This window comes from Elgaria multicarinata, chromosome 9, assembly GCF_023053635.1.
Source record: "Elgaria multicarinata webbii isolate HBS135686 ecotype San Diego chromosome 9, rElgMul1.1.pri, whole genome shotgun sequence".
NCBI lineage: Eukaryota > Metazoa > Chordata > Lepidosauria > Squamata > Anguidae > Elgaria > Elgaria multicarinata.
This window is the reverse complement of record NC_086179.1, coordinates 100,040,539-100,059,817: the sequence shown is the minus strand read 5'-3', so window position 1 is coordinate 100,059,817 and position 19,279 is coordinate 100,040,539. Positions and strand designations below refer to the sequence as shown.

The 19,279-nt window shown below is 44.6% G+C and overlaps 1 protein-coding gene across 1 annotated transcript in view; it reads left to right on the top strand.

Annotated features, from left to right (window-relative positions):
* DYRK4 (dual specificity tyrosine phosphorylation regulated kinase 4) overlaps positions 1 to 19,279 on the top strand; it is a 113,906-nt gene that overhangs the window by 31,581 nt on the left and 63,046 nt on the right. Inside the window, exons 7-10 of the mRNA XM_063133436.1 lie at positions 736 to 738; positions 3,323 to 3,443; positions 6,091 to 6,254; positions 15,824 to 15,960. Coding sequence (XP_062989506.1) covers positions 736 to 738; positions 3,323 to 3,443; positions 6,091 to 6,254; positions 15,824 to 15,960 — 425 coding nt within the window. The remainder of the gene's footprint in view (positions 1 to 735; positions 739 to 3,322; positions 3,444 to 6,090; positions 6,255 to 15,823; positions 15,961 to 19,279) is intronic.

The window sequence follows — 19,279 nt, the reverse complement described above, 5'->3', positions numbered from 1 at the left end:
GCTCAAATACTATGCCACTTGCTCTTCTTGAGGTCATTGAAACCTGGCCTCTTAACAGAGATGGATTGTTGCTTTGCCCAATGGGAAGTTAAATTCTATTTTTTTTATGTCAGTGGTCTAGTTAGCCAATTTAGAGGCTAGGTCCACCTACTTTATGATTCCGAACTTACATGTTGGAAGAGCTGGCAAGTTCAAACTAGATACAGAACTGTATCTATATGACAATGGGATTGCTCCTCATTAAATATAAACCTGAATTTTCGTTGATTCAAATCTAGGTAAAGAGCGTCACTGCAGCAGCAACAGAGATTTATCTCCTGATGATGATGATGATGATGATGATGATGATGATGATGATTTGTAGTGCGGTGCAGGAACATTCACACGTGTGACACTCCCTTCATACGCCAGTCATTCAGTCAAGACATTAGCCCATCAGTACCGAGAAATTCACCCTTCTCCTTGCCAACCCCCCTCTCAGTCCTTGCATGCCTGTCCATCTCTGGCTGGTGAAAGCACACGCGTGTGCCCTGCCCCTTCTTTGTGCATGGGATGACCCTCTCCAGCTCAGAAGAGTGGCAAATGCTGGGGGGTTGTTGGGAGAAGAGAAGAACAGAGGGGGGTGTCACATGGGCACTGCCGGAGACTGAAGCAATGAGGGGAAAAAAGGGGGCTTGGAGGTCCCAGCCCCTGTGTTCTCCCCTGCCCACTCCAGTCCACATCCCTCTCTGTGAGCTGGTGCTAGGGCGTGCCTCTGTGGAAAAAATGCCCCGCTTGTGAGGCTCCCCCAGCACTTGGAGTGAGTGAGCTGCTGACCCTCCCCCAATTCCTCAGGCGCCTGGTGCCTCTTTCACTTCTTGCTCCCTCCCAGTCGAGGAGTTTGGAGTGGCTTCTCTGTCCCCCCTCCCTCACACAGACTTCCTGAAGACGGGAGGGGGCTCTCATGCCGGCTGCTTCGGTGGCTGAGCGCGCGCCCGGCCACCCGCCTGTGCACCACGTAGCCATCCCTTTCTCCTGAGGTGGGCGGGGTGCAGGGGGAAGAGAAGAGTGAGCGAGAGCCTGAGCTGCCGCTGCTGCTGCTTCTGTCTCCTCAGAGCCAGGCTCGTGGCTTCTTTGTGTGGCACAGTTATTAATGCACACATACGGACATTCGCAAGTACGCTGATATGGAGGAGAGGAGCGAAGCTATAAATCTTATCTGCGGAGTTCCTCAGAGTCATAGAAGAGGAAATGTGAGTGGGCAAACGAACAAGGCAGCAGAAGAGGATGCGAGCGGGGCACTGAACATGTCTCCTGTCTCTTGGTGCTCGTTTCCCCCTCATTTTAAAAGCTCCATCTTAATTCAACATGAAACTAACAGGAAGAAAAGAGGCAGCGAGAGGATGCAATAGGTGGGAGAAGCTGGGGAATCACCCAATCACTTTGTCCTACCCTCAAAGCTCCACCTACATGTCAAAATATGATTTTACTCCCCCAAAGACACATAACCATAAAGCGGTACAAACTCGGGTGTGATCTAAAAGTCGCGGTAAATTGCGAATGCGAATATGTGCATTATCGCGTTAAAAAACCTGTGGCTACGGCAAATGGACAGCTGCGTCATGTGTCCTGAAACACAAATATGCACATTTAGGTTGGAGTAAAGAAGCCATATAGACAAGCCCACACTGTGGGTGATTGCTGTGGGGGAAGAAGGGCACCCTGGGCTCTTCCCTTGTGCCCATGCATGCTGTGCACATGGCTGCCATTTGCACAATCCCCTGTGATACAGTGTGAATTGGCAGGTCATCCAACTGGGCATTCAGCGGAGATGACTTCGCATCTACCCTAAAATCCATGACGTGCGGTAGAGGTTTTAGGGTGGGTACGGAACCACCTTTGCCACGCTGCGTGCCCAGTTTGGACCACATGCTAACCCGTGCTGCACTGCGGGAAATTATGTAAATGGTGGTTGTGCACGTGGCATGCATGGGGTGGGGGGAGAAGCTGTGATGGCTTCTTCCACCAATCGCAATCATCCAAACCTAGCCAATGTCTCTTTTTAGAATTTAAACACTGCCCCTTATCTCCCCTAGCAAGTATTACAGACAGAACAAGAGGATACAGACTCTCTCACCCCAAAATCCAGCCCTGCTTTCCCCCAGCCAGGGCCGGTGCTACCATAGAGTCCACTCAGGCAGCTGCCTAGAGCGCCAAGCTAAGAGGGGCACCACGCCACGCAGCACTCACACGTGTTGTTGGCTGTGAGCTGGGCCTGCCTGGGTGGGTGAGATGGCGCCCCGCACCCGCCCAGCCGAAACAAAGCCAGGGATGCTGGGGTGGGGTGGGGTGGGGCTCCGCGTTTGGTCTTACACCCGGAAGCTGCCCTCCCAGAGCTGGGAGGCAGCCGCCAGAAGAAGAAGAAAAAGCACGTGGCGAGCTCGACCCTGGCCCAAGCCAGCCTCTGCCTTACTCCCGAGGAAAGGGCACCGGGTCGCCTTGACTCTCTCCTCAAACAGGCCACGATGTCCAGGCAGGCGGGCAAGAGGGACTCCCCCTCCCTTCCCCTAGGAAAGCTAGGGACTTGTGGACTCCTCGCAAGGCAAACTCTCCTGCTTCCCAATCCTGCGCGCGTGGATCAACAGGACTTGCATCGAGAAAGCGTTGCACCAGGAAATGCCAGTGCGGCCTGATCTGCCTATGCCTCCTTACTCAGAAGCCTTATTCCCCTGAGTAAACGTGCGGAGGGGATCGGGATGCCAGGATGCATAGCGGGTTGCATTTGCACGGAAGTAAGTCCCATTGAATTCCAGACCGCTTGGTCCCAAATCGAAGTGAGCCAGTCCCAGCTCTCCACTTGCCTAGGGTGCAGAATAGTCTGGCACCGGCCCTGCCTCCAGCTTTTATCCAGCATCTCCTCAGACTTAGAACACTAAGAGACCAGAAGCATGGAGCAAAGATGAAGCGGCAGCCAGGGTTGTTTACAGAGACAAGGATGTGGGGCCATTTGAGGAATGAAGGTGTGTGTGTGTGTGTGTGTGTGTGTGTGTGTGTGTATGAGAGAGAGAGAGAGAGAGAGAGAGAGAGAGAGAGAGAGAGAGAGAGTTAATTCCTCAGGAGAAAAAAAATCCTAGTTCTTTTTTGTACATATGCCTATATGCGTAAAGTTGCCACATGACTCTTTGCTTTCTTTGTTACAGCAAATAACATGACTACCCTTCGTTTGGTTCAGTTTTTATCAGAAAAGGAATACTTATATGGATGTCTTTTAGAATAGAGATGGGGTGAGAGAAGGGAGCTGAGAGAAGTGTTTTTTAAAAACCACATTGTTGTTACTTAACAGGAAAACAGATCTCAGGGTCCACCATTTCCTTCAACTCTACCTGAAAACAGTAACAGGGTGCTCTCCAGCAAGACAGAAATACAAAAGATGCACAATCTAAAGCTGCCTCTGACTTCAACAGGTACAGTACAAACTTCATGTGATTTCATAGAATCAAAAAAACACAGAATAGTAGAGTTGAAAGGGACCTATGAGGCCATCGAGTCCAACCCCCTGCTCGATGCAGGAATCCACCTCAAAGCATACCTGACAGACAGTTGTCCAGTTGCCCCCTGAATGCCTCTAGTGTGGGAGAAGCCACAACCTCCCTAGGTAACTGATTCCATTGTTGTACTGCTCTAACAGTCAGGGAGTTTTTCCTGATGTCCAGCCAGATTCTGGCTTCCTGTAACTTGAGCCCGTTATTCCGTGTCCTGCACTCTAGAAGGATCGAGAAGAGATCCTGGCCCTCCTCTGTATGACAACCTTTCAAGTATTTGAAGAGTGCTATCATGTCTCCCCTCAATCTTCTCTTCTCCAAGCTAAGCATGCCCAGTTCTTTCAGTCTCTCTTCATGGGGCTTTGTTTCCAGACCCCTGATCATCCTGGTTGCCCTCTTCTGAACACGCTCCAGCTTGGCTGCATCGTTCTTGAAGTGTGGTGCTCAGAACTGAATGCAATACTCTAGATGAGGCCTAACCAGGGCCGAATAGAGAGGAACCAGTACCTCGCAAGATTTGGAAGCTATACTTCTATTAATGCAGCCCAAAATAGCATTTGCCTTTGTTGCAGCCACATCACACTGTTGGCTCATATTCAGCTTGTGATCCACAACAATTCCAAGATCCCTCTTGCTTGTAGTATTGCTGAGCCAAGTATCCCCCATCTTGTAACTGTTAAAATAATAATTAAATAATAGGAAAATAGATGGGGGCTATATTGTGACAAATATCTAGATCCATTTCAGTTGGGGTTCAAGTCATATTTTGGCAGAGAAATAGCCTTGGTCACCATCTATGGTGACCTTTGTCAGGAGAGAGACAGGGGAAGTGTGACCTTATTGATTCTCCTTAATCTCTCAGCAGCTTTCAATACCTTTAACTATGGTATCCTTCTGGGATGATTGTCAGAGTTGGGAGTTGGGGGCACTGCATTGCAGTGGTTTCACTCCCTCTTGGATGGTCAGCTCCCAAAGGTGGTGCTTGGGGAACTTTGCTAGGCCCCATAGATTCTCCAGTATAGGGTTCTGCAAGGGTTGGTTTTGTCCCCCATGCTATTTGACATCTACATAAAACCACTGAGTGCGGTCATGCAGAGTTTTCGAGTGCGCTGTTATCAGTATGCTGATGACAAGCAACTCTATTTCTCCTTTTCATCTTTTTCAGGTGAGGCAGTGAATATACTAAATTGGTGCCTGGCTGTGACAATGGACTGGATGAGGGCTAATGAACTCAATCCAAACAAGACTGAGATGTTGTTAGTGGGTGGTTCTCCTGACTAGATTGAGAGTGTTCAACCTGTTCTGGATGGGGTTGCAATCCCTCTGAAGGAGCAGGTTTGTAGCTTGGGGTTCCTCCTGGAGCCATCTTTGTCACTTGAGGCTCAAGTAGCCTCCGTGGCATGGAGTGTATCCTACCGACTTTGATTGGTGACCCAGCTATGGCCCTGCCTGGACAGGGATAACCTGGCTTCAGTTGTCTATGCTTTGATAACCTCCAAGTTAGATTACTGCAATGCACTCTGTTTGGGGCTTCCTTTGAAGATGGTTCAGAAGCTGCAGCCTGTGCTAAATGTGGTGAGCTGATTGATAACAGGGACAAGAAGGCCCAAACATATAACACCGATTCCAGCCCGCTTGCACTGGCTGCCTGTGTTTCCGAGCCCTATTCGAGGTGCTGGTTTTGACCTAAAAAGCTTTACACCGCTCAGGAGCACCTCTCCTAGCATGAACCAACCCATAGACTGGAGCCACCTTTGTTACTTGAGGCTCAAGTAGCCTCCGTGGCATGGAGTGTATCCATGCCCTGAGGGAGGCTCAGAGGGCAGCAACAAGAGTGCAGGCCGTCTTGGCGGTGCCATCCCAATTATGGAATGATCTCCCCAATGAGGCCCACCAAGTGCCAAAATTGTTATCTAATTGTTACTTAGTACTTTTTTAAAGGTTTCGATCAGAGTGAGATTTGTATATGTCATACATGACACAGAGTGGCTAAGTGTGTAAGCTGTAAGATTAAACTGCTTCGGGATTTGTTTCAAATGAGAAATGGTATATAAATATTGTTAATAAGTAAAAAGTAATAAATAAGCTGGGAAAATCTTGGTTCAAATTCATTACAACTGCGAATTCGCTTGTTAACCCAAGGCCACCCACTCCATCCCTATTTGCAAAATGGAAATATTAATAGTTGCTTACCTGACATATCGCAGCAGGAACACTAATGTTTAAACCAGGGGTTGACAATTTCTAGAGGCAGGGGGACGACAACTGCATTTCTCCCCCAGGGGCAATGCCCCAGCCATGCTGAATATGCTGCCGAAATTTGGCAGTGTAGTGACAGGGAAAACCCTCCTTTTAAAAGCACAAATTTCAGCAGCAGGGAAAATGCACTATTTTGGGAGTGGGGGACACTGCAGCCCATGGACCATGTTTTAGCCACCGCTGCTTTAAACTAATGTTTTGGGAGAGGGAGTAGAATGGGGGGAATGGTTCCTGCATGTTTCATTTATCATATGTGGCTTCAGCATACAAGAGTTTCAAAACTCAATTGTTGTTTTCCTCCCCAAATCAGAAGCACTGAAACATTTTAAAAACCACCTAACACTGTATGAACAACGAGAAATTAAGGAATATAAAGAGCTGTGGTTTCTTGGACTGGGAGCGAAAAAGTTGGAAGGATATGTAGATGCAGAGAACAATAGTTCCTATGATGACGATCACGGTTCCTACAAAAAGGTGAGGCTGAACTTGCAGTATTGCTTTGACACCCATGATCATGGGAGAACACCCACGCAAAACTTCCGGTTGCCTTGGAAGTCCAAGGCATTGTGATTATGTACGTAATCAATATCCAAAGAGAGGAGGTGAGGGCCAGTGACCTCACTGAGTTTTAAAAATCCTGGTTTGAAAATGTGGATCTTGCTGACTCACAATGCTCACCTCAGCTACGGAGCCCCAAAGTTCTTCTCTGCCTTGGGTTTTAATCTGAGTGGGAAGAGACGGTTTAAATCGGAGCCCGATTTTATTCACAGCCAGAGACTTGGATGTTGTTAACCCTCTGCGCTTTTGCTTTCTGCTGCTCCAGCCCTGGAGGTGGGAAGCCATGAGGGAGCAGTTTCTCCCCCCTCTGCCCCACTGGCGTTCTGCTATAGCTGTGAGCCAGGAGTGCTGTGAAACATATCCACTCTGACACCTCATCCGGTGGGAGTGAGAGGATTTCCTTTCCATCATCCCATATTTTCTAAAAGTAGTTAATGTTGAGAATAATAAATTGGGAGTTGAACTTGTCCAAGCCATACTGGATAAGCAGCAATGAATTTAATTATTTTTTTAAAAATCAACTACTTTATATAAAAAAATGCACAATGTCCACCAAGCCACGTAGCTGATCAAATCAAAATAGGCAAAATACTGTCCTCTAATTTATGGTTCCTAACTTTTCTAGCCCCCCCCCCGCCCCCCCAACTCCCTCTAAACTATAAGGCACAAATCTTCAAGTTTCAAATGAAGCTGCAATCATACAACAGCAGAAGCTAAGCCATGCTGATCAGACCATTATTTATTTATTTAAAACATTTCTTAGCTGCCTTTCAGGGCAGAAGCCCTCCCAAGGCAGCTTACAACCATACATAATGCAGTATAAATATTAAAAGCAATAAAAGCACAGACAGTAAAATATCAGTTAAAAACAATAAAAGCTAACAGTAAAAACTAACAATAAAAATCACAAGAGCAGTAGCAGCAAAACAGTATTCATTTCTGAGATGGCCATAGCAAAATAAAACATTTCTAAGGTCTTCTTAAAAGCCTGTAAGGATGGTGCATGGCAGACTGCCTGGGAGTTTGTTCCATAGGTGTGGGGCTACTGATGAGATATGGCCCTCTTCCGTATGGAGACCCACCTAATTGCTCTCACAGGTGGGCAAATGAGAAGGGTCTCTCTTTCTGATCTTGGGCAGAAAGAGTGGGCAGGCTGATATGGATGAAGGCAGTTCTTCAAGTAGCTTGGTCCCAAACTGTTTAGGGCTTTAAAGGTCAAAACTAGCATTTTGAATTGGGCTTGAATACACACAGGTAGCCAGTGCAGCTGGCGCAGTATAGGAATTATGTCGTTAGATCACCTTGCCCCCATCAATACTCAGGCAGCCGCGTTCTGCACCAGCTGAAGTTTCTGAACCGGCTTCATAAGCAGCCCCACGTACAGCACATTTATTTATTTATTTATTTATTACATTTTTATACCACCCAATAGCCAAAGCTCTCTGGGCGGTTCACAAAACTTAAAATCATGAAGAGCATAAAAACAACCAACAATCTAAAAACACAAATACAAAATACAATATAAAAAGCATTACAGTAGTCCAGCCTGAACTTGACTAGTGTGTGGATAACTGAGGCAAGGTCTGTCCTCTCCAGATAGGGCTGCAGCTGGCATACCTGCCTAAACTGATAGAATGAATTCCGGGACTCTGAAGCTACCTGTGCTTCCCCAGTTAGCTCAGAGTCCGGAAGGACTCCCAAACTGTGTAGCTGGTCTTTTAGGGGGAGTGCAACCTATCTAAGACCAGTTGTAAACCTCCATCCGAAGTAGTTGGTTTCCCCACTCTCAGTACCTCCGTCTTGTTTGGATTAAGTTTCAGCTTGTTCACCTTCATCTATCCCAAAACAGACTCCAGACACTGGTTCAAGAGTTCCACAGCCTCCCTGGATGTGCAGCTGGAAACAAGAGGTAGAGCTGAGTATCATCCGCATACTGATGACACTTCAGCCCAAACCTCCTGATGACTTCCCCCAGTGGTTTCATGCAGATGTTAAAAAGCATGGGGGACAATATAGAACATTGTGGCACCCCACAGGGGTGGAATAGAAGTCCCCCAGCACCACCTTCTGAGACCGCTCCTCCAGAAAGGACTGGAACCACTTTAAAGCTGTGCCACCCAATCCAGATAAACGAGCCAGAAAGATACCATGGTTGATGGTATCGAAAGCTGCTGAGAGGTCCAGGAGAACCAACAGGGTTGCTGATACCCACAGGGTTCCCCAGTGTAAGAAATCAACCAAGGGAACCAAGGCTGTTTCCATCCCATAACCAGGCCTGAAACCTGATTGGAATGGATCTAGGCAATCAGTTTTATCCAAAACAACTTGGAGTTGTGAGGCCACTACACACTCCCGCACCTTGCCCAAGAACGGTAAATTCGAGACAGGGCGGTAGTTATCTAAAACCATAGGATGTAAATTAGATTTTTTTCAATAAGGGCCTCACCACAGCTTCTTTTAAGGGACCCCAGACCTCAAGGAGGCATTTAACACCTCAGAACTCCAGATATCCAGCCCAGCTTGGCAGATTTCAAAAGCCAGGATGGGCGAAGGTCTAAGGGGCAAGTAGAAGACCTCAGTCCTCCACGCAGTTTGTCCACATCCTCAGGCTACAAAAGCTGAAAGGTATCCATAACACGACTAGATGGTGCACCAGCCCCATCCATACCGGATTCTGGCAAAACAGTGGCATCTAAGTCGGCATGAATATGAGTGATTTTATCTGAAAAGATAAAATCTTTTGCAAATTGTCTTGCAAATTGTTCACAGTGGGCCTTTGAGGGTTCCGGTTGTTGTGTTGCAAGGCCTACACCTAAAAGGCCTTTAACCACATGAAAGAGCTCCACTGGACAATACTGAGCAGATGTTGGCAGAAAAGTAGGATTTCTTTGCTGCTATCCCCGCCACAGAGTAAGATCGCAAATGGATTCTGTGTTCGTTCGTACCTGCTGTGTTCATTCCTATTCATTCTGAGATTTCTGCCATTTGTGCTCTAATCGTCGACACAGTTGTTTCATCGTCCTCAGCTCCTCAGAATACCAAGGAGCTGACACAGTTCTACAACTACCGTATTTCTTCAATTGTAAGACACCATCGATTGTAAGACGCACACTAATTTCAGTACCACCAACAGAAAAAAAAACCCTAAGACACACCTGCGATTCTAAGATGCACCCCATTTTTAGAGATGTTTATATGGGGGGAAAAGTGCATCTTAGAATCGAAGAAATAGGGTAGGTCAAGGACATTTGGGAGTGATTATATCGATATCCTGGGTCATCTCATTCCAAGTGGTGACCAGGACCTCGGCAGAACCGCTGGCTAAGCCTGTAGGAAAATCCCCCCCGAGACCTCTGAAAACCATCCGGATTCATCAGCCTTTGTGGGCAGACAATCAAATTTGGTCCCCCACCCCTGTAGAGGTTACAGGTGGCCTGAAAGTCAAAACTGTTCAGATAATGAATTGCCCATGCCAAAGGAGTCACCACAGTCTCCCCTACCTGCAGATCATTTTCTCCGAATCCAACACAGAAGACCAGGTCCAAAGTATGTCCTGCCACATGTGTGGATCCATCTAGTCTGTTCACCTATTTCTTTTCACAGAGAAGCCAACCAGCTGCCCATGGGAAAGCCACAAGAAAGACATGAATACAACAGCCCATGTTCTCAAGTGACTGGTGTACATAAACATACTGCCTCTGAAGGCAGCACAGAGCCATCAAGACTAGTAGCCATTGATAGCCTTCTCCTCCACAAATTTGTCCAATCCCCTTTTAAAGCCATCCAAAGTGGTGGCCAGCACTACATCTCGTGGAAGTGAATTCCATAGTTTAACTACGCACTGTGTGAAGAAGTCCTTCCTTTTATCTGCCTGGAATCCTATGCAATCAGCTTCATGGGATGATGAGAGAGGGAGAAAAATGTCTCTCTGTCCACCTCCTGCATAGCAGGCATAATTCCGTACACCTGTCATATCTCCCCTTACCTGTGTTTTTTCTAAGCTAATCAATCCCAGCTGTTGTAACCTAATAGGGGAGATGCCCCAGCCCCTTCATCATTTCAGTTAACCCTTTCTGCACTTTTTCTAATTCTACAACATCCTTTTTTAGGTGTGTTGACCACAACTGGACACGGTATTCTAAGTGTGCTTGCACCATAGATTTGTATAAGGACAGTATAATCTTATCAATTTTGTTCTCAGTTTCTTTCCTAATTATGCCTAACATGGAATTTGCCTTTTTCACAACTGTCGCACACTGGGTTGACATTTGCATTGAGCTGCCCACCACAACCCCAAGATTTCTTTCACTGCTAGCTCAGATCCCACCATCTTATACTTGAAATTGGGATTTTTTGCCTCAGTATGCATCACTTTGCACCTGTTTACATTGAACCACATTTGCCATTTGGATGCCCACTTTGAAGAGATCCTTTTGAAGCTCCTCATGATCCCTCTTTGTTTTAACCACCCTAAATAATTTGGTGACACCAGCAAACCTGGCCACTTCACTGCTCACCCTTAATTCCAGATTATTTATGAGTTGAAAAGCTTATTCATATACATTTTCCTGTGGGGTCCCACTATTTACTTCCCTCCACTGGAAGAATTTACCATTTATTCCTACACTTTGTGTTCTGTTCTTTAACTAATTACTGATCCATAAGTGGACCTCTTCTCTTATGGCTCCTAAGATTGCTCAGAAGTCTTTCAGGACACACTTTGTCAAAAGTCTTTTCAAAATCCAAGTAAACAATATCTACCACATCACCCCTATCCACATGTTTATTGATGCTTTCAAAGAACACTAACATCAGTGGCTGCATTCAGACATCACAGTGGACCACAATGGGTTAATAAGCTACACACAGTAGCTTATTTTTTGAAATAGTCCATGATCCCCTGCCAAACAAATAGGCTAATAACTACTGTGAGTAGCTTATTAAGTTACTGTGTGTAATTTGACTCACCCCCACCCCCTATCCTGCTTCAGTCCTCCTGCCCAAGCAGTGGTGCTGTTTCAACTCTAAAGCACTGGAAGTTTGCAGCTGCAAAGCACCCAACCCAACATCAACCCCCTGTACGACTACTCACCAAGGAGTGAAAATCCCAAGTGCACCAAAACGGGGGTGATGGCTACAAAACCTTGGGGATTTGTAGGATCAGAACAACACTTCACACACAGCATCTCCTAATTGTGATGCACCCAACCCAACAATAAAATTCTGTGCAATTTCCCCAGAGGAGTGAAAATCCTGAGTGCACCCAAAAAGGGCTGGCCCTAATTTGCAGGATTAGGACCAAACTTCATATATAGCCTTCGCTATGGGGAAACACCTGATCTGCCTTCAAAACCCTGCACAATTACACCCAAGGGTGGAAAAATCCAGGGTACATAAAAAAAAGGGGTGGCACAAATAAACCTTTCTCCCATAGGCTAAAGTGCACAATTGTGCAGGTACAAATTCACTTTTATGGGAAAGTCTGGATGGTGTTCATTCTTCTCTCCCATAGCAACTAATATCTTGTTATTGTACTCACTACTGTCCAAACCTCTTCCCCCCCCCCCCCCCCATTGTACTGGAGACAGTATCCATGTTCATCACCAAGCTTTTGCTAAAAGGATCCTTGCAGCTATTGACATTATCACCACTAAATCTCTAGGGAACAGATCTTTAATATCACAGAGGAGTATATATTTATTGGGATTAGTTGTAACTCATAGACCAATTTCTTTGATGTGTTTATTATCTGACTGGCTTTGTGGTATACCAGTGAACTTGGGCCAATGAAACAAGCAGGCACAGCAACTAGAACAAAAACGGAGGAAAGCTCAGCCCGTGCTCACTTCGGAGCCTGCCATATGGCTATAGTGGAGACAAGGAGGGAATACTTTCCCACCAGCATCATGCAATATTGTCCAAAGGATCTGTCTGCCTTATGTAACCAGGCTTATAATAAAGAGCCCTTGGCAGACCATTACGACATTTGCTGAACACTTTTTAAATAAAACAAAATCATTTGTCTCCTCTTCAACTTGTAAATGTTACGTTACTGAGGAGCTGACTTGCTACTGTTGTCTGGATGCTCAGGCATAGAATCATAGAATAGCAGAGTTGGAAGGGGCCTACAAGGCCATCAAGTCCAACCCCCTGATCAGTGCAGGAATCCACCCTAAAGCATCCGACAGATGGTTGTCCAGCTGCCTCTTGAATGCCTCTAGTGTGGGAGAACCCACAACCTCCCTAGGTAACTGATTCCATTGTCGTACTGCTCTAACAGTCAGGAAGTTTTTCCTGATGTCCAGCTGGAATCTGGCTTCCTTTAACTTGAGCCCGTTATTCCGTGTCCTGCACTCTGGGATGATCGAGAAGAGATCCTGGCCCTCCTCTGTGTGACAACCTTTTAAATATTCAAATACTTATGCTATCATGTCTCCCCTCAATCTTCTCTTCTCCAGGCTAAACACGCCCAATTCTTTCAGTCTCTCTTCATAGGGCTTTGTTTCCAGACCTCTGATCATCCTCGTTGCCCTCCTCTGAACACGCTCCAGCTTGTCTGCGTCCTTCTTGAATTGTGGAGCCCAGAACTGAACACAATACTCTGGATGAGGCCTAACCAGGGCCGAATAGAGAGGAACCAGTACCTCACGTGATTTGGAAGCTATACTTCTATTAATGCAGCCCAAAATAGCATTTGCCTTTCTTGCAGCCATATCGCACTGTTGGCTCATATTCAGCTTGCAGTCTACAACAATTCCAAGATCCTTCTCGTTTGTAGTATTGCTGAGCCAAGTATCCCCCATCTTGTAACTGTGCCTTTGGTTTCTATTTCCTAAATGTAGAACTTGGCATTTATCCCTATTAAATTTCATCCTGTTGTTTTCAGCCCAGCACTCCAGCCTATCAAGATCACTTTGAAGTTTGTTTCTGTCTTCCAGGGTATTAGCTCTCCCACCCAATTTGGTGTCATCTGCAAATTTCATAAGCATTCCCTGCACCTCCTCGTCCAAATCATTAATAAAAATGTTGAAGAGCACTGGGCCCAGGACTGAGCCCTGCGGCACCCCACTCGTTGCCTCTCCCCAGTTTGAGAAGGTTCCATTGATAAGCACTCTTGAGGTCCCATTCTGTAGCCAACTGTGAATCCACCTAATAGTTGTTCCATCTAGCCCACATTTAGCTAGTTTGTTAATCAGAATGTCATGTGGTACTTTGTCAATTTCAGTTACTGTCGCCTGAGGAAGCGGACAGAGGTGGAGTCTAGAACTTGTTCACTCAATCTTGCCCTTCTTCATTTTTAACATCTTGTCAGGAAAGTGGGGAGGGGGCCCAGTATAGTCCAGGGTAGAAGGGCCATTTTCCAGCTGAACCTTGCTTTTCATCATACATAAAGGCGTTTTTGTTCTTTTTTCTTTCTTTTTTTTTTAACTATTCTTTTATGATTTTTAGGTGCTGAATCCCATTTCAAAGAGTGCCACTCTCTAAACCTTGGCGAAATTTCACAATTTCAATTCTAAATTTCTCAATAGAGCACACTGAACCTTTTTGTGTTTCTTTTATACTTCGTTTTATTCAACCACATCTATTTTGGATTATAAGCATCTTAAAATTATTTAAGAATTCTGGGCCCCATAACCTAACATTTACTTCCATTGGTGATGTCTGGTGATTCCTCTGGACCATTTAAAATCAGTCTGCGGGTTTCATTGACATCAACATTCGTTTGTGCATCAACAACCAATTGTGCACGGAACTTTGCCAGTTTAATACCACTTCTCTGTTTGGTAGTGAAGAATCCAGAGAAAATTGTTATTGCCTGGCATTTGCTCCCTGTCATTTCTTTCATGTATGAGTTTTGATACTTTTCTCATAGTATCTGTCAAACACTACATGCATGAGGGGAATTTGTTTCAGTTCTTGGCTCACCATCACTTTATATGCACTCACATACATTTGCACAGTAGCTGGCTGCACTAGCCATGACACACAGCAGAGTATGACACAGCCATCAAGAATAATCATGTGGGGTAGAAGATGGATTTTTCGAGCACTGCCACATGTCACCATCTTCACTGAAGAGAGCAATAGGCACTGGGGCAAGTTCACGACTCAGTACATCGTCCATGTTGATGTCTTGAGAGGGTGTGAGCAATCCCACTGTGCAAGCATAAATCAGAGTATGATCTACAACCACTTCACAACTACTTGCTGCACAGCTTCACAGATTTGGTGACTTCCATGGTTCCATGGAAACCAGAGGGCCAGTTGGTCATAAATTCACTGTACTGACTACTCCCAATAGCTACTGCTATTTAATGAGCAATCTTTCATAATTTGGCCATTGACTACGTTTATTAAAACATTTACTGGGTGACTGCTGTCATCAGTGGTTTGATAATGATAAATAATCCCAGCTCTTCATGTGACCTGCACAGTCAGCCTTGATACATGGATCAGCCTCTTCCTTGTGCTAGGTGACATTCCCAACATTAACAGCATTTTAACAGCATTTAATAACGTTAAGTTTGTTTTAATGGACCCCAGAATTGTTGTTTTAAATGAATACTGTTGTTGTTTTTATACTGTTTTTATGTTTTTAAATTTTTTTGTATACTTTTAATGTCTACTATTTTTAATTGTTGTAAACCGCCCAGAGAGCTTCGGCTGGGGGGCGGTATATAAATGTAATTAAATAAATAAATAAATAACATTCCCTTCCATCATGTCTTCCAAAGCTTTTAAAATTTGGCCCAAAATGTGTTGTGTCAGAGCCCAAACAGCCAAAGTCTTTGCTTTCAGAGTGAATCCAATAAAGCCTCCAGCGCCAAGACCATATCACCCCAAAATTCAAGGATAACTTGATGGGATCTGAGTGAATGGTGACCAAACTCTGGAATTGAGTAGCACAAGATGGATGGCTTTAAAAGGGGGTTAGATAAATTCCTGGAAGAGAAGGCTATCAATGGCTACTAGTCCTGATGGCTAAGTGCAACCTCTAATATCAGAGGCAGTAAGCCAGTATACACTAGTTGCTGGGGAACATGGGTGGGAGGGTGCTGTTGCACCATGTCCTGCTTGTTGATCCCTGGTCTGCAGCTGGTTGGCCACTGTGTGAACAGAGTGCTGGACTGGATGGACCCTTGGTCTGATCCAACATGGCTTTTATTATGTTCTTACATGACTGGTGTGGAGTGTTCAGCTTGGTAGGCCACAAATTGTGCAGGCCTACTATCTAGATTTGGGAGCCAGCAGTGGCTGTGACTATGGAATCCTCTAATCCAAGTTCACCAGGTGAGAAAGTTGGGCTTGGCAGGGTAAATAAGCCAAATAAACTGGGACAGCAGAAGCCCATGATAAGTAGTTAAAAAGGACAGAGGTGATGAATGCAGGGAATGTATATGTTTTGTGCATATATGTGCATTTAGTGTCAGAGATGTAAGTGCATGTGCTACTTCTATTTTCCACATTTTTGTCACCTTATGTAGGTTTTAAGTGATCATATTGCATACAGATATGAAGTACTTGCTATTATTGGGAAAGGGTCATTTGGACATGTTGTAAAGTGTTTGGACCACAAGACAGGTGAAAAAGTGGCAGTGAAAATAATAAGAAACAAAAAGAGGTATGATCAGTCCAACTATTTAATCATTTTTAAAATAAATTTATAAACTTTATTGATAAAATAAAATGTTGGAGTGTAGTTCAATGGAAAGAAATGGTTCTTATGACTTGCTTTATTTAACTATGGTCCGTTGTGTTTTTTTATTATATGGGGCGGAGACAGGGAAGTGGCCAGTAAGTTAGAATAATTTTTTACAGCAAAGAAATGTTAAATTACAAAAGTTAATACTGTAGCCTTCTGAATATGCAAACAAACTGAATGCACTATCACTTCTTTAGAATCATTATAATTTGCTTTGAGGGTAATAGAGTAAATCTTAACAAAAGATAAGATAACATATCAGAAATAAAATCTTAGGGAGGGGGGGAGCCTGGATGCCGACGGTATGGTGGCGTGAGAGAAGAGCTCTCTAGCCCAATTAATAAAACAATCCCAAACTGGAAGAAAAACAGCTTGAATCAAAGCAAAACTTAGGAGTGCAAGGGGAATGTCAACAGACTTGATTAGAAAGCAAAAGAGAGCTATCTCTGCTCATGTCAAGCTGCAAGTTAAGTCACAAGAACTGTGAGCAACAAACAGCAGCTCTGCAAATAAAATGGCATCTGGAGTGTCTCAGCGACCCAGAGATGAGCAACGAAGGGGTGAGTCTTCACCCCTTCATTTGGAGATTACAAATACAGAAATAAAAGAAGATATCTGACAATGTTTAAACCAATTAAAACTAGAACTTATGGACACAAATCTTGGATGCTAAATTTGGGGATTTAAAGCAGAAAGTGGTTGTAGTGGAAAAAACAGCTATGAGTGCAATGGAAAAGATGTCAGCACGAGAGGAGAAATATAAAATATGAAAGAAACAAGCCTCTGAAATTAAACTAAAACTGATTAAGCTGAAAAACAGAAATTGACGTAACATGCATCTCCATGGAATAGCTGAGGATCTGGAAGAAAATGATGTAAAACCATTTGTGGCAAAATGGCTGACTATTACTGCTTGATTTCCCCATTGATCTTGATGACTTAGGAAGAGCCCATCGTGCATTGGGGCTGAAGAAAAGAAACACACCACGAGATATAAACATATGCTTTAGTCATTATAATAAAAAAGCGACATTAATGAAAACACTGAGGGAATTAAAATAAATACAATGCCAAGGCGTACCTGTTATGATTTTTGCAGGACTTCACCCCAGAAACACTGCAAATGAGCTGGGGGACTTCACCCCTTCACCTTGCAGTCGCAAGAACTGGAGATTCACTACTCATGGGGCTTTCCATTCAAACTAGTGGTAACCTATAAGGGGGTCGCTCATATTGTGACAACAACAAAAAGAAGCCGTGCAGTTATTCAAAACCCCGCATTTTGAACTTCCTGGAGGAGTTTCATCAGCAGATTTTGAAAACTGAGAGAGTGACGAATCTGACAAGGGGAAGAAGAAATGGGAGCTGGTTCAAAGAAAATTCCCTGATAAGCCCCCCAAAATACAAGCCAAGGCAACAGCAGACACTTCACTTCGTTCACTTAGAGCAACCATGTCGAAAGAGATAAGCTGAAAGGACTTTTATTACTGAAGGTTAAATCAACAACAACAATTTATTGCAGTCAATAGACCATTCCAACAAAAGTTACATACAGAGACACTTAGCATACAGTTAGCTATTAAAAAGACAAGTAATCATAGAGGATCTAATAGAAATGGCCAAGTTCAAAAACTTGGCCTCTTGCTCGGTGATTGATTTGTCTGTGTTCCGAAGTAAAAGGGACATTAAGAATTCAGTTGGGTGACCAGGAAAAGGTTGTTAAAATGGGGTTCAGAAGATCATTCCTAGCCCCTTGATAAAATCTACAGGACAGTAACAGTTTCCACCTCAGTATTGTTACAGGGACAGCATCTGTTGAGAAGTAGGATTTTGTTGTATCGGCCATCTAAAAGTTTAGAGGGAAGGACGTTAAGTCTGGCTAGTGAGAATGCTCTCCTGTATTTGGGGATTGTTAACCAGTACAGGTAGGGCATCCTGTCTTTGCAAAAGGAGACTGGTAAGCCTAGGGACGGGGGGGAGCATGGACCCCAAGCAGCACTTTGAAGGTCTTGCATGTTTATATTGAGCAGCCTCTGTTTCACAATTGATTTGGCACTAGCTAAATCCCTTGATAGTAACATAGGAGATGAAAGCCCTACTGAGTTGATTTTCCTTGTCATAGCCTTTGACCAGGAAGATTCAAAATGGTCTGGCAGGATCTTGGATACCAGGGAATTTGTTGGAAGTGTCAATCTGCGCAAAGCCAGAAATGGATAACATGGATCCAAGCCAGACAGTTTACAGAATTCAGACCAGCCTCTAACTTAAGGACAGCTCCAGAGACACACTTGGGAACGCCAAATAATACCCTAAGGAAAGATGACTGAAGGCCCTCATAGGAGCATTTGGAACATGGGAACCTATAGAGAACCCGTAGATCGGTGCCCCATAGAGAATCTGCGGGATGATTTTGGCCTTGAAGACCTGGACAGCTGCTGGGAGGAATTTTCCACCCCTAGTAAAAAAGAAACGAGTAATTGCACCTGCATGTTGTTCAGCTTTAATCTGACCTTGCGTTTGGAAAAAACCAATACCTTAGATTAATTGATTGAAAGAAGATTTTCTGTACAATAGTTGGCAAAGCCACACAGCAATCTCTTGAGGCCCACCCTAGTCTGGGAAATCAGAATAGCATCATCTGCATACAGAAGAAGGAAGACTTTGGTGTGCTCTATCTTGGGTGGATGAGATGGTAATGGCTCCAATGCGTGGGGGATGCCTGCCAGATACAAGTTAAATAGAACAGGAGCAAGCACACAACCTTGTCTTACCCTACAGGATGCAGCAATCTCCTTTGTGCAATGACCTTGTGGGCTGCAACGGACCTGAGCAGTGGTGTTGTAGTATAGGGATTGGATCAAAAACAGGAGGCTTTTTGTCAACAGAAAGCTGTTCCAGTTTGTTCCAGAGACGTGGGTGGGATATAGAATCAAATGCAGATTTTAAATCAATGAAGGCTGTGAAAAGTTTGCCACCTTTAGGGGCAGAGTATCTATAAGCCAGATGAGCCAGGACCAAACAGGGGTCGAGGGCTGAACAGCCAGGTTTAAAGCCAATCTGCTCTTCACCCAGTAGGTCATGCTCAGTGATCCATGCCTTTAGTCTGAGAGCTAAATAACTAGCATAGGCCTGAAGGTTAAACCTTAGCTGTTCTTGGTAAAAGTTTTGGGACTTTATCAGTTATTTTTTTCTTAGATGTCCTAACAGCGCAATATGAATGTACTGGTTCACAAGCTAT